Source organism: Cyprinodon tularosa, unplaced genomic scaffold (assembly GCF_016077235.1).
Source record: "Cyprinodon tularosa strain WSP-4 unplaced genomic scaffold, ASM1607723v1 ctg1117, whole genome shotgun sequence".
Classification (NCBI taxonomy): domain Eukaryota; kingdom Metazoa; phylum Chordata; class Actinopteri; order Cyprinodontiformes; family Cyprinodontidae; genus Cyprinodon; species Cyprinodon tularosa.
This window is the reverse complement of record NW_024037913.1, coordinates 235,548-249,942: the sequence shown is the minus strand read 5'-3', so window position 1 is coordinate 249,942 and position 14,395 is coordinate 235,548. Positions and strand designations below refer to the sequence as shown.

Below are 14,395 nucleotides of genomic sequence, written 5' to 3'. Positions count from 1 at the left end.
ATTTATTTATTTAATTCCACTGTTAAATAATTATTGACACATTTAATTATTTATTTAACGCTGTATTTATTTACTTAATTTTGGCACTTTTTATCCTCCATAGCCAGTGACGAATGATTGCTCTTCTTCTAATCATTCGTCGGCCTTCATTAGCTTTGTTTGAAGGATGAAACCTCTGCTTGGATCCTTTGTCTTTCCTGTCCAGGTGCGACAGTAAAGGGATTCTGACTATCATATTGAAAACCCTCTGTGTGAAGAGCAACATAATCAGATTTTTTCTATCTTTGTAATACAAATATTCCTCGCCAAAGGATCTTAAAAGTCTCTGTTAATTTAGTTTTCATTGACCTTGTATACAGCATTTGTATTCAGAGATTATATGATTTCCTCTGAGTTTGGTTTCTAGAAGGCCTTTTTTTTGTCACACTAATTTGTTTAAAGCTAAAGATATCAGAAAATGCTTTGATGTCTTTTAAACTGCCTTGAATTTTAACCTGAATGATTCTGATTTAGTTTATTTTTCTTTAGCACAATGTTGTGAACCAAAAACTTTTATTGTGACACTTTTTTTCCGAACGTTTTCTTTCAGTTTTAGGTATGGCGGCGTGAAGGCCGCTATAAAACTGAAAGCTAAAAATGAAGCCGACAGGTTTTGAATTTAGACGTAGAATGTAGCTTTAACTGTTATTTAAGTTTTCTGATGTTTGTTTTTGTATTTTTGAGTACCAGAAAACATCTTCTAAACCAAAGTGAGCAACGAGATTCTATATTTTATTGTGTTGAACTGTTGCAACGAGCTTTTTTTGATACTCAAGCTTATAAAGATTAGATAATAAAAATGTTCTTGAGAAAAAATGTATTTGTGTTTTCTTTTTTTGGGGGGTGTGTGTGAAAGGAAACTTAAAAGTGTGACCCAAATGACTACAGTTGGTTTAATGATAATTGAACTTTATTGATCTCACATAGGAGAAATGTAACTCTCCATTTAAAGGAATAGTACACCCAAAACATGATTAGCCTTCATTTTCTACTCACCCCCATGCTGAACAACACTCTGGAGTACTTTTTTGATATCTCAAATGCATCTGGAGATCTGGGAGGCTTCTTGCTGTCTGCTGACATTCAAATAATGGAGGTCTATGGCGCCCGAGGCAGAAAGGTCCATAAAAGTCCACAAAAACGTGTCAATATTCCTCCATACTGCTCGTCCAATGTATTCCAAGTGTCCTGAGTGGGTAGCATCCAGAATTTACTCGAAACGAAGTCATTTAGAATGTTTTTAGAGCATAAACAGTAGTGTATAGGATTTCCTGAAAGCGCGTTCACGAGTCTACGGAAACCGCGGCAGACCAAACCAGACGAAAGTGCGCATTCAGCGTCTGCTCTGCCGATAATGCAAGCGTAGAAGAAGAAATGTGCTGTTTACCTGTGCAAAGAAAGAAACAACGAAAGAAAAATGTCTGAGGACTTCAGTGTTGAGGAAGAGCATGAGTTCTTTGCCGAGCTGAATGCGCACTTTCATCTGGTTTGGTCTGCCGCGGTTTCCGTAGACTCGTGAACGCGCTTTTAGGAAATCCTATACACTACTGTTTATGCTCTAAAAACATTCTAAATGACTTCGTTTCGAGTAAATTCTGGACGCTACCCACTCAGGACACTTGGAATACATTGGACGAGCAGTATGGAGGAATATTGACACGTTTTTTGTGGACTTTTATGGACCTTTCTGCCTCGGGCGCCATAGACCTCCATTATTTGAATGTCAGCAGACAGCAAGAAGCCTCCCAGATCTCCAGATGCATTTGAGATATCAAAAAAGTACTCCAGAGTGTTGTTCAGCATGGGGGTGAGTAGAAAATGAAGGCTAATCATGTTTTGGGTGTACTATTCCTTTAACCCCTCCCCTTGGGTAGCAGTGGGCAACCATTGTGTGGCGCCTGGGGAGCAGTGTGGGGTTAATGTTTTGCTCAGAGACCCAGAGTGGAGGCTGTGGGGATCCAACCAGGGACTTTTAACCTTCTCAGAAGCTCCAAAAAGTTAAAGTTAAAAAAACAATCCAATGGACTTTTTTTCCCAAGATTGAATAAGATAATCCTTTATTTGTCCCACAATGGGGGAAATTGCAGAGTTGCATCACAGTGAACAGTACATTAGGAAAAAAAGAAAGAATACAAAATATAAAAAATGTTAAAAATATATAGAAAATATATATTGAGTATATACAGACAAGGCCATCACACTTGGTGTGAACAGTTAAATGGCTCAGGCTAAGGTTACAAACACTGGTACAGAGTGACAACAGTAAAGTTCTGTGCAAATGATTGATTGTATAAATTATTGCAGAGTTAAATAAATATGAGTGAAGTAGAATAATAGATAGATATGCAATAATAACAGGTAAAGTGACGGTGGACATATGGTTGATACGGAGCTAGCATTGTTGGTTGTACAGTCTGACAGCAGCAGGAAGAAAGGATCTGCGGAATCTCTCCTTTATACAGCGAGGGTGTTTCAGTCTTTCACTGTAGCTGCTCTCCAGAGCAGAGAGAGTGTCCTTCAGGGGGTGGTCCTCATGGTCCAGCATAGACATGAGTTTGGACAGGGCCCTCCTGTCCCCCACCTGCTGTACAGAATCCAGAGGACAGCCCAGGACTGAGCTGGAGCTCTTGATGATCTTGTCCAGTCTTTTCCTGTCCCTCTCAGTGATGCTGTTGCCCCAGCAGGCCACACTGTAAAGGATGGCTGATGCCACCACAGACTCGTAGAAGGTCTTCAGGAAGACGTTTCTCTTCCCATCCAGGAAGCTTTTTCAATTCAGAATGTCAGAAATAGCGTTGAATTCCAGGCTTTTATACAGTAGCCCAACAAAAGCCTTGTAATGGCTTGGAAAACATTAAGGCTGGAAAACCAGTTCCACCCCTTAATAATTGGAGGTGCTGAGGTCGTTCTTGGCCTGCAATATCCGATACATTCCTCTGAAAAAAGGCTGCCATTCCTCTGAATTGAAAAAGCTACCTGGGAATGAAAGGTCTTCAAACTTGGAAAACAAACTCCGGTGGATTGTTTTTTTTTTTTTACTTAATTTTTTTGGAATGTCTATGACCTGGATGATTGAGACCAGCATGCTTCTGAGAAGCACAAGCACAGCTTTAACCACGAGGCCAACATTCCCCCAAAAGTAACCGTTTGGAATAGCCCTATGAGGTGCAACAGTGGAGTACAACCTCTAAATATGCTGCACTGGCTGGGAATTGAACCTGAGTCCCCCCACATGACACCTTTAAGTTCTCCAAGCTGCTGCTCTCATCGCTGGTGTGGTCTTTAAAAGATCAAAAACGCTTCTCACATTTAAACTGCATTTTATTGTTTTTCTCAAATATATGAGTTTATTGATGTTTTTGCAATAGATAATTGTGTTTGCTGCTGATCTGAGGAAACAATTATAGAACAGTGGTAATAAAGTGTGGAGCATTTAGAAATATTCTCTGTTTATACTGATCTATAATACAGGTGTTTGTTTCTTTAATAGTAATAATTTGTTAAAACTGAACTGAATAGTTGGCTGCAAAAGAAAATAAAAGCACGAACATAGAATGAAACCAGTTGACAAACAGCAAAAGTAGATAAATGTCTGCATTTACTGCAGGGCACCACTTAAAGGCAGAATAATATTTAAACACGTGTCCATTTATCATATAGACATTTTAATGTTTGGAGAATTTAGAATATATATTTCTTATCTTATGGTTTCATTAATAAAGCGTGTTTGTTTTCTATGACGTACGCGTATTTTTTTACTTTGCATTGAACATGAGGTTTCAAATTTACGGAAGAGGATTAGGGCAAGTGGAAAAAAAAAAAAAGTTTACTGATTTTTTTATTTTATTTCAGTTTAGTATGGGGAAAAAGTCAGAATTCTGAGATTAAAGTCAGAATTCTGAGAAAAAAGTCAGAATTCTGAGATTAAAGTCAGAATTCTGACTTTTTCCCATGTTAAACTGAAATAAAATTTAAAAATCAGTTAACTTTTTTTTTTTCAGTGGCCCTAATCCTCTTCCGTACAAATTAAATGGTTTTGTTACCCTAAATATTTACTTTAAACTCCCTTTAATTTCAGTTTTTACCTATAATCATATTAATTTAATCTAAAATAATCTAAAGAAAATCCCTTTGTTTAAATCCCGTGTGTGTTTTTTTTATGTTTTTGACGTTCCAAAAACCATGTGGCTCCAGCAGGGGGCAGCAGAGTTTCCATAGAGGCCGTGGCTGCCGTAGTTCCGGAACATGAGGAAGAAGGAAGCTCCGCTTCGGTCTTGTTTTGTTTAGCTGCGACACGCAGCTCATCCGGTGCCGAAATGCGCATCGAAAAGTGTTATTTCTGTTCGGGTCCAGTTTATCCCGGACACGGAGTCATGTTTGTAAGGAACGACTGCAAGGTATGGTTCTATTTTTATGTCGTAACCGGATGTTTAATTGTTTAAAAGTTGATATTTTGATCAGGCCAGTTAGCTGCCCTGAAAGCGTGCCTGAATTCCTCACGTGGAAACCAAACTAGTAAAACTGTTGACAGTTTTTATAAATATTAAAAGCTGTCTTGAAAATAAAGAAAAAAATAACTTAATACCGGTTTTTAATGTGAGATCTGTCGTTTGTATGTGAATTATATGAGGTAAATGTAATAGTGGCTGAGCTCAGCGCTGGGCCTTGCTTTTATTGCTGTGGTGTAAGCGCGCCCTCTTGTGTTGAAAGCAGAAATAAACCGGATGCTTGCAGCTGAACTTCATGAAATTAAACGTTTCTATATTTTCAAGGTCCTTTCTATCTATTATGAACTTTTTTTCTTTTTTAAGTAAGTTTCTTTAAATTATGTTTGCTCAAAAAAAAAGCCTCCTAGCGTTTATTATTCATTAGGTTAAGTTATAACTGATATTTACAGTAACTTTGTTATAAATTTTGATGTTTTTTATTAGATGGGTTTTAACTGCACTAGAACAAATAATAAAATCACATCGATGCTTCTGGAAATGATGCAATAAGTTAAATTATGTCCCTTTATAAATGTAATTATGGCTGAAACAATCGGATTAATCAGCTATTGAAATAATTGTCGACTAATTTAGTCGATTAATTGTTAACTGAAGTATAGAGACTCTAAACCATGCCTTTAGCTGACCCACTTAGAAGAGTAATTATATCAAGATTGTAAAAAAATATTAAGATTTTGCATTTAAGATATAAAAAAAATGTTTTCATCTGCTCTAAATCTGCTCTATCCAGGAATCCTCAGGTGGGAACTTTTTGCTTTCACCAGCTTTTATTTAATAAAATATCATCTTTAAAAACATCTTTTGATAAATTATTATTAATCGGGAAAAATAAATAACTGATTAATCATTTTGCAAAATAAGCTTTAGTTGCAGCCCTAAATGTAATAATTGTTTTAAAAATGTAATAAAACTAATTTACATTAATTTGTCCCTTAGATTTATACTTTATTAAAGCAGCTTTCTTTGATGTCATAATTCGCTCTTAAGGATGTCCAGGTTGCATTTTTCATATTTACCCCCCTCAGATTTCTCCAGATCAGCTGCTGTATATCAGAATGTATCAAAATACAATTTATTAAAAAACAGATTTAATAATAAACGTTTTTTTAAGTGCTTAATTAAAAAAACAAAACAAAAAAAACAAGACATAAAACTTCATAAAATAAGAAAGAGGCAATGAATAAAGTATGTAAACTCAGAACAGGCCAAACGACATAGAAAAGACGTTTTAAAAAAGGAGTGACATTTTCTTTGTCATGTTTAAAAGTGACATTAAAAAAATGTGTGGATTCTGTCTGGTTTCATTTAATCTGGCAAGACTCAAATAAAAATTTCTCTTGACTCTATTTTATGTTGCATAAATCACACAAGCACTGTTGGTTTTTAAACTTTAAGATCCAATAAACAGAAAGCTTTTCTCACCAATTGGTTCTGAATAAAGCTTAGTGTTTGATTAAAAAGGGCATTCAGTATTTCTTTATTCAGAAACATTCATTTTAACGAGGGCTGAATGATTTTGCCAAAAATCTTAATTGCGATTTTATTTCAACTGTATTCTCTCTGTTTTGGTATTATCAGTTTTCTAGGTTATTAAATAGAAAATCCCTTTATTGATGCGACAATGGGGAAATTCTTGTGTTTAGGGCAGCAAAAAGATAATAAAGAATGTCATAAATGTGGACCTTAACATAATAGTGAAGAGTTAAAAGATAAACAATGAAATACTGTACTTTAAACAATATAAAACTGTGCACCTGGAGAATAAATAACCAATATCCAGCAATGGACATTTTTACAGTAATGGACATTTGAAAATAGCAGCAACATCAGAGATGTGCAGAATGACAGCAGCAGGTTATTTAACTGACTAAGGTAGAAACTGTGCAAAATCAGCATGAATGGAAGAACTGATTGAGGTTGTTGGGAACAGTGGTGGTTCTAGAATCTTCCAGCTGCTGGGAGGAAGGATCTGTGATAACGCTCCCTGGTGCATTAGTACCCCATTTACACTACCCTTGAAAAACTGTGCCGAGACCGGTCCGAGCTCAGTAACTGAGATAACTTATGGTGTGTAAATGGAAATCAAACTGAACCGAACCGAGCTAGACAAAACCGGACCGCGCTAACTGCAGACCAGTTCTAGAGGTGGGCTCGGTTCGGTTTTTCTAGGGCTTGGTTCTCTGATAACAAGAGCGCATGAGCAGAACGCGTCATCTCCGTCTGGCTGCACATCACGATTCACACTTAATTGCAGTCGTTGGCGGTAATGCCCCTCTGGAAGTTGCTTGCCAACTAGGGGTGTAAATCACATCCATCATGGCGATTCGATTCAGTATCGATTTCCTGACCCAACGATTCGATTATTTTCGTTACTCAAGAATACACCACGATACTTTTCGATTAATCGGTTAAATTTTTTTTTTTTTACACCTTACAGGCTAGACAATGTTTCAAATTTGAACCAAATCTATGAAAGCTGTAATATCTTGATGCATTTTCTTTTTTTTTTTTAGAAACAACAGCAAATAACAGAAATAGAAATGTTTTACTCCACCTATTCCTATTAAAACCTCATTCACTGAAAAATAATGATACCCCTGCATAATAGATTCTGAAAGGCCTTGCATAAAAAAATACTGCACAAAATCAGTGCAATGCAATACCTCGGCCCCAGACGTCCCGCCCCCTCCACAGACGCTCCGCTGCTCCTCTCCCGAATTGTAGCTGACCGCAGACAGTGCTGCAGACAGGAGGCCGGCTTGTTTTGTTTTTATGACCAAAATTGCGGAAAACGACTCGTTAAGTTTGACCCGCTAGAAGAGCGGGGTGCGCGAGAACGCTGGGACCCTTTTTCCACCTGGATCTCCGCTCTTTTTGGCCCTCATGTCCCTCCGTCGTCGGATCAATTCAATATTGAGCATGATTTAAAAATGTCTGTGTCAAGCTCACTGCTGCTGGAGTATAACCAGGAAGCGAGGTAGAAGGGCAAAATAGATTTAGCGCCACTGCAGCACGGGAGAGAGAATTACGTTCAGGAGCAAATGGATTAAAATAGAATGAATCGATTATCTTGCGGACGTGTCGATGCATCGGATCGTCGGCTGTTGGATTGATGCATCAATACAAGACGATTATTATTTACACCCCTATTGCCAACCAACACAAAACAGAAGAAGAACTATAAACAACTATAAACATCCACGAAAGGTTGCCGTCTTCGCCTGACGCTCCGCAAACACCGAAGTACAGCAATAATAATCAAGCCTAACTTTCTGAATGTGACGGGCGCCGCCATTTTGATTTGCTTGATTCCCTCCTTCTTCGTCTTCTTCTTCTTGTGTTTTATGGCGGTTGGCAAACAACTTTTGGTGCATTACCGCCACCAACTGCTTGATTTCCTCCTTCAATACTGGCAGTAATACGGCAGATTGTCACTAGGAGGCGAGGAACCGAGATAGCGTGATGTGTAACGGTCATCAGAACCAAGCTGGGCCTGGATCGGTTTTTCAAGGGTAGTGTAAATGGGGTATTTGGGTGCAGCAGTCTGTCACTGAAGGAGCTCTCCAGTTCAGCACCAGCTTTAAATGTTCATTTAGTGAGGATTCGTCTGTTTCCCACCTCCTGAGTCCAGAGGGCATCCAATCAGAGCTGGCCTTTCTGATCAGCTGATCCAGCCGCTTCCTCTCAGCTACAGATTAGCCACTGCTCCAACAGAACGCTGCATAGAAGATGGCTGATGCCACAACAGTCATAGAAAGTCTTTAGGAGCGCCCCCTGCAGCCAGAAAGACCTCAGTCTCCTCAGCAGGAAGAGTCTGCTCTGACCTTTATTATTATATTTCAGTGCAGTTACAGCGATCTGTGTTCAGACCTAAAGCTACGGTTTCCTTCCTAAAGGAGTTATTTGCACTAAATGTCATCGGCGGACGTCCACAGCACAGACTTAGCTGACAAAGTCACAGAGCAGCAGCAGAAATATGTTAGACATCTTTTAGTCTGAACCTCCACACTAAGCCAGCAAGGCATCCGAAAGGATCTGTAGGTGGAGCTAAGTTTCTAAGTAAATCATCATCAGTTTATTCATGATCATCTCTGTTTCTACTAAATTAGATGTTCAGATTCTGCAAATCAAAATGCCATAAGAACTTCAAGAAGAAGCGTAACCCGAGGAAGACCAGGTGGACCAAAGCTTTCAGAAAGGCTGCTGGAAAAGAGTTGACTGTGGTGAGCTTCATGTCCCCGTTTGGAGAATTTCTATTTATTCTATTATTAATATATCCGGTAATCGACTTCTCCTTTAACCTGTTTTTATTCATTTAGGATAACTCTTTGGAGTTCGAGAAACGACGAAATATTCCAGTGAAATATAAGAGAGAGCTTTGGGACAAGACAGGTATTTATTATTTATTTATTTCTGTAATTAATTCAGATCATAAAGTTTCTGTCTCACGTGTTGTGAGCACAAAGAAGTACACTGAAATACGGCGAGTACATAGAGAAATTTACAGCATGCTCAAAATCTCCCGCCGTCCATGGTCCATCAGTTCCAGGTCAGTTATCTGATGAACATCCGTTCAGTGTCAGTTCCTCATCAGTCGTGGCGTCTAGCTCATCCTAAACCTCCGTGTAACTTATCCAGAACTTCTCTCCAAGCATATCAAGGTATCTGACATGTTCCAGACGAGCGCTGAACGTGTTTCTAACTTCCAGTTACTGTATAATGGCGTATTGGCAGCGTTTTGGTATAAAGGGGGTTCACAGGAGGAGACCACAGGTATAACTTTCTGGAAGACTGGTGTGGACGTGTTCCCACCATTTATCTCTGCTTTTTTCACCCTTTCTGCTCGTATTTACTTCAGCCAAAGGTAACAGGTTGGGTGCAGCTAACTATATTTAGAGCCTTTTGAGTCCGTGCTTCTTTTTTTTTCTTCTCTCTCCTGCTGCTCCGGTGTCCCGCCTCTCGGTGTGACATCATCCAGGGTTCCTGCGGGTCCTTAAAAAGTCTTAAAAGGCATTGAATTCTTTAAAATAAAACTAAGGTCTTAATTGGTATTAAAATGTCTTAAATCAGTCTTTCCTAGGTCTTAATTTTTAAAACATCATAAATAGGATTATTTTTATTACGATTTATATTTGTAATCTAAGTAAAACATTAAAATTGACAATTCTTTTTTTTTATAAAAAAAAAAAAATAACAACTCGCCATTATTGGTTGCGTCCCGATAGCGGAACCAATAAAGCATTGTTGAGGCCGGGACATTTGGGAGACGCACCATTAACTTTTTGTCTGGAAAATATGAGCAAGTGTAAATGTAACCTAAATTGTCTCCAGCCAAGAGTTTCCTCCATGGCTAAAACCAGGGAACATCCATGAGGCTCAGTGGATTTTGTGCAAGAAGTCATTCAAGCTTAGAACGATGGGAATTAAGTCAGTGGAGTCGCACATGCGAAGCACGAAACACAAAGCGTCAAAATGGAGTTAGAGAGAAACAGCCGGTATTTCTCAGTTTAGTTCCACCCTTGTCTCTGCAACGCCTCCACTTATCACCAAATCAAACATACTAAGAAAACCATAGAAAGAAAAATAGCTGCTAAAAAGACTTAGCACTGGTTATGTTGGGGCTTTAAAACTGATTTGTTTTGTTCCCTGCTAAAACAAAGTTTGTGAATTCAGTTAAATAATTGTTCAAATATATCTGTCATTTGTGTGTTTTTAGCTTTCTTCCTGTATGGGAAGCTTTTCAACATTTGAAACATTAGTGCAGTGGTTTGTGTTAAAATAAACCTTTGGGTTAAGTTGGAGCAAGCAGGTTTTTCTTGTGTTTCTTGTGAATTTGGTCTTAAATTTTTATTTCAAGTGGCATTAAAGTCTTAAAAAGTCTTGAATTTAACTCACCTTATGCTGATCCTACATGCTGTCATCAGATCTGTTGCTTTGAGACGTCTGAATTGCGGTCACATTTCACTGCGTACAAATAACTACATGGAGGAGGAGAGAAACAGCAGCATGTTGTTTTGTTCTTTACTAGTTAAAAACAAGTTGGCTTCTCAGAGGACCATGACTCCCAGTTACACTTAAAATTTATTAACAATTTAGTGCCCCCTTGTGGCTCCCTGGAGCTTTTTCTAAGATGTATGAAAATCAAGTTTTTTTCATTTTAATTTGGTGTGCAGGAGGCCAATCAAAAATTTATTATGTTTTCCAATGCTGTAAACATTTGTATAATAAATAAATTTAAACAATAATTTGCGTTATAGCCATAGAGATCGTGGGCATAACTTGGAACCAGCGCGGCGCGGTGCCAGGCTAACAAAGCGGTGGGTCTGTCTCAGGCTGTGGATCCCAGAGGGGAAAAAAGGAAGATAGTGGATGACTTTATCAATGTGGAAGGATTGTCTGAATTTGTGCTTTGTAATGAGAAGTTGTCAAAAAATAAAAATAAAAGTCATTTCCAGGAAAGGCTAAATCTGCAGCCAACCACCAAGTTAGGAGGGAGAGAAAAAGTGTGATTGCAGAACTTCTGGATAAATTAGAGGAGAGCAAAGATAGATTTAAGAAGTAGATTGCATCTCCAAACTCCACTATTGCTGCTAGTTTGGCTGCAAGGATGGAAAACTGTCCACAGGTCCAACAGGTGGCGCTCTGATGCAGGGATCAGAACTTTCTTCCATTTTTTTCCCAAATCCTAAAAATCTAAATCGCACCGAGGAACGCTGGTGACGAAGGATGTGGGATTTCATGGTTAGAGAGCTCTGCTCTGATGATGTCACTTCCTGCTTGGTTCCTCGTGACTCAATCAGCTCCTCCCAACAGAAACACGTCCACCATAGAGAGATTCCTTTATCCTGTTTCTATAATTTTATCAATGTGACAAAACCGCACAGTGAAGCGGCGTGCAACGTGCAGCTATGTGACATTTTTCTCCAGGATAAACATTTAATCATTAATGCTTATTATATATTTAAGCCCAATTAGTCCGTGTTTCCATACGAGGCTGATAGAAGACGTAGATTTTTGCGGCTCCAGGCAGATTTATTTTTCTAATATGGTTCTTTAAACAGTTTGGATTGCCGACCCCTGAGTTCGGCTGTCGTTGGACATAAGTTCTGGACTCGTTATAAATAGTCTGAATACGCAAAAGTATGTCTGCGTTTTAGGAGATTCTGGGACGTCGGGAATACGCCGGCGGAATCAGCAGTGTGACATCGGCCCGACACTTTGAAAGATGTAGATTTAATGATTATTTTGATAGCAGGATAATAATGATTTGATGTTTTGCTACTTTTTTCAGTGGAGGCAATGAAAAAGGTTGAGGAAATAAAAGTGAAACGACAGGCAAGATTCATCATGAACAGGTAAGAGGTTGATTTTCATTTAGTTTCCTTATTGTAGCTGTTATTTATAAATATTTGCTTTAACATAGATTATTGTTGTTTCCTTCCTGCAGATTAAAGAAAGCCAAACAGCTGGAGAAGGAAGAAGCCATCAACGAAGTGAAGAAGAACATTTGCCTCATCAAAGCTCCACATGCAGGTAAAGCTGCAGCTTCTGTGGATTTAACTGGAAGACAGGATGCTGCATATTTAAAAACCAAACTGAATCTGTTCTCATTTTTATTATTTATTTGCAGGCAAAGCAAAACAGTTGGAAGACAAAATGGTGCAGAGGTTACAAGAAGATGTGGAAATGGGGGAAGAAGATAATTAACTTAAAGCTCTGCTGTTGTTTTGTTTCCTATGCCTGATCCTGGCTTCTGATTGGTCTTTTTTAGGGCACCATCATCACCAATAAAGCTTCTAGTTCCTTCTTTTTTAACAAAATGGTCATCATTTGACTTTGTAGAATTGTTTCGGTTGTAAACATGTCTCACGTCGGTGGTAAAATCTACCAACAATAAATCCAAATATCCGGTTCTCTTGATTGTGTTAATTTTCTAAGTGTTAGTAAAGTAGATTAGTGCAAGTTTAAGGAATTTGATGAGAAATCTAAACCTTTGTGTTGACATCAAGTACAAAATGTTCTTCATATCGTTGTTTCTTCACTCCGAAAGGACGGAGGAACGTTCGCTGGAAGCAGGTCACTGCAGGAAACCCTGAATAAAAACAATAAAAGTTGTCTGGGCTGCAAGTCCTAGATTAAATGTAAATAAAAATAGACATTTAGCTGAAGATGCCACTTTTAAAGCATCCTTACTATTTCAGTTAATCTGTAAAGACAGATTGATGTTAATTGATCATTTCTATCATCACTACATAAAGGCTGCATCGAGCTGTGCTGTAAAAAGCTTTTTTTTTTTCTCCAAAGTTGCAGTTGAATACAGAAAAGTCGGACAATTAGCAATTTTCCCCCAAAAAAAACAAAAATCCATTGGACTTTGTTTCCAAGTTTTAAGAAGCTTTTTCAATTCAAAATGTCAGGAATAGCGTCGAGTTCTAAGTTTCCTTCACGCTCCTCTCAAACCACCTTTTTCATCTTTGGTGTGCTGGTCTGAGCGGAGTGGTGTCTGCAGCTCAATATAGTGAGGAATGCTCTGATCTTTACTTTGGAGAAACCAAACAACCTCTCCACAGATGCATGGCCCAACACAGAAGAGCGCCCTCCTCTGGACAGACTCTGCGGTACATCTACATCTTATAGACAAAGGACATTTTTGGAGGACCAAAATGTTCACATTTTGGACAAAGAAGACAAGATGTTTGAGAGGGGCGTGAAGGAAGCTTCTATGTTAAGAAAGAAAAACCAACCTTAAACCTACAAAGCAGCGATAGATTTGATTCCTTCCCGCTATCATCGCACCCCTAACCCCTTTACAGGGAAACAAAAGACCTCACCTGTTCCTCCAGACCAACTATTCCCTTTAACGACCCCCCCTTTCAGAGACATAGACAGGTATTGGGCATTGCAGGCTAACAAAGAAGCCCATTCCAAAGGGGGGGACCCGTTCATCCATTTCTATTTGCATGTTTTCTAAACTTAAACCAGGCTTTGTTGGGCTGCTGGATAAAACCTGGAACTAAACGCTATTTCTGACATTTTGAATTGAAAAAGCTTCCTGGATGGAAGAGAAACGTCTTCAAACTTGAAAACAAAGTCCAGAGGATTGTTTTTAATTTTAATTTTTTTGGAATGATTCTGACCTGGATGACTGAGAATCTTCAACAATTAGCACATTGCTAATGCATGCATCAGTTCAATATAACATGCAACTGTCATTCTTAAGCACATTTCAATATCTTGTCTGTGAAGGCCCCGTTTTTCACAGGATGGACACGCGTGTCCGTTTGTGCACACGTGTGTGAATGAACACCATCAGGGTTTTGGTGGGTCTAAAATTGACATTGGAATATCTTTTTTCTTTAATGGCATAATTAGTTTCCTTATGCACCCAACTATCTAGAACTGTCCTACATCAATCGTAACCAATGAATTATCTCCTCAGGGGCCCCTTTTCAGCACATCTCATATATCGATCTAATCCAAGAATATCAGTTGTTTTTTTAGAAAGGTACAGAAAATATTAAAAAAAGTTACGATTCAGAAAGACTATTAACTTGTCTTATTAGGTAATTTCTTTTTTACCTTTTAGCTGTGGAAACAATGGTATCTCAAACTAGCTTGTGATATAAAACTATAATGATAATAATTAAAAACAAGAACATTCTAACAAAGGTTTCACAAATCCGAGACCTGGTTTCAATTATTCTAAAAGTAGTTTAGAATATCCTAGTCCAGGCTTGATGTGTCTAGATGTTGTAGTTTTTCAATTATAGTAGATTAAAAATGCTAAAGGTGGGGAAAAGTTAAGTGGAATCACCCTTTATTCATTGATTATTCAAATCACTCTTTAC

At 38.3% G+C, this 14,395-nt stretch overlaps 1 protein-coding gene across 1 annotated transcript; it reads left to right on the top strand.

The window, feature by feature from the left end:
- Positions 1–4,277: 4,277 nt before the first annotated feature.
- On the top strand, positions 4,278–12,462 carry rsl24d1 (ribosomal L24 domain containing 1). Its single transcript, XM_038299255.1, has 6 exons — positions 4,278–4,436; positions 8,657–8,770; positions 8,867–8,939; positions 11,839–11,902; positions 11,995–12,080; positions 12,178–12,462. The coding sequence occupies exons 1-6, from the start codon at positions 4,356–4,358 to the stop codon at positions 12,252–12,254; spliced, it is 495 nt and encodes a 164-aa protein (XP_038155183.1). The 5' UTR covers positions 4,278–4,355; the 3' UTR covers positions 12,255–12,462.
- Positions 12,463–14,395: the final 1,933 nt, after the last annotated feature.

Excerpts from the sequence above, each read along its gene's own strand:
- rsl24d1 (XM_038299255.1), top strand. The coding sequence starts at position 4,356 with ATGCGCATCGAAAAGTGTTATTTCTGTTCGGGTCCAGTTTATCCCGGA. Across the intron at positions 8,771-8,866 it reads CTGGAAAAGAGTTGACTGTG|GATAACTCTTTGGAGTTCGA; the intron begins GTGAGCTTCATG and ends TTATTCATTTAG. Across the intron at positions 12,081-12,177 it reads CATCAAAGCTCCACATGCAG|GCAAAGCAAAACAGTTGGAA; the intron begins GTAAAGCTGCAG and ends ATTTATTTGCAG.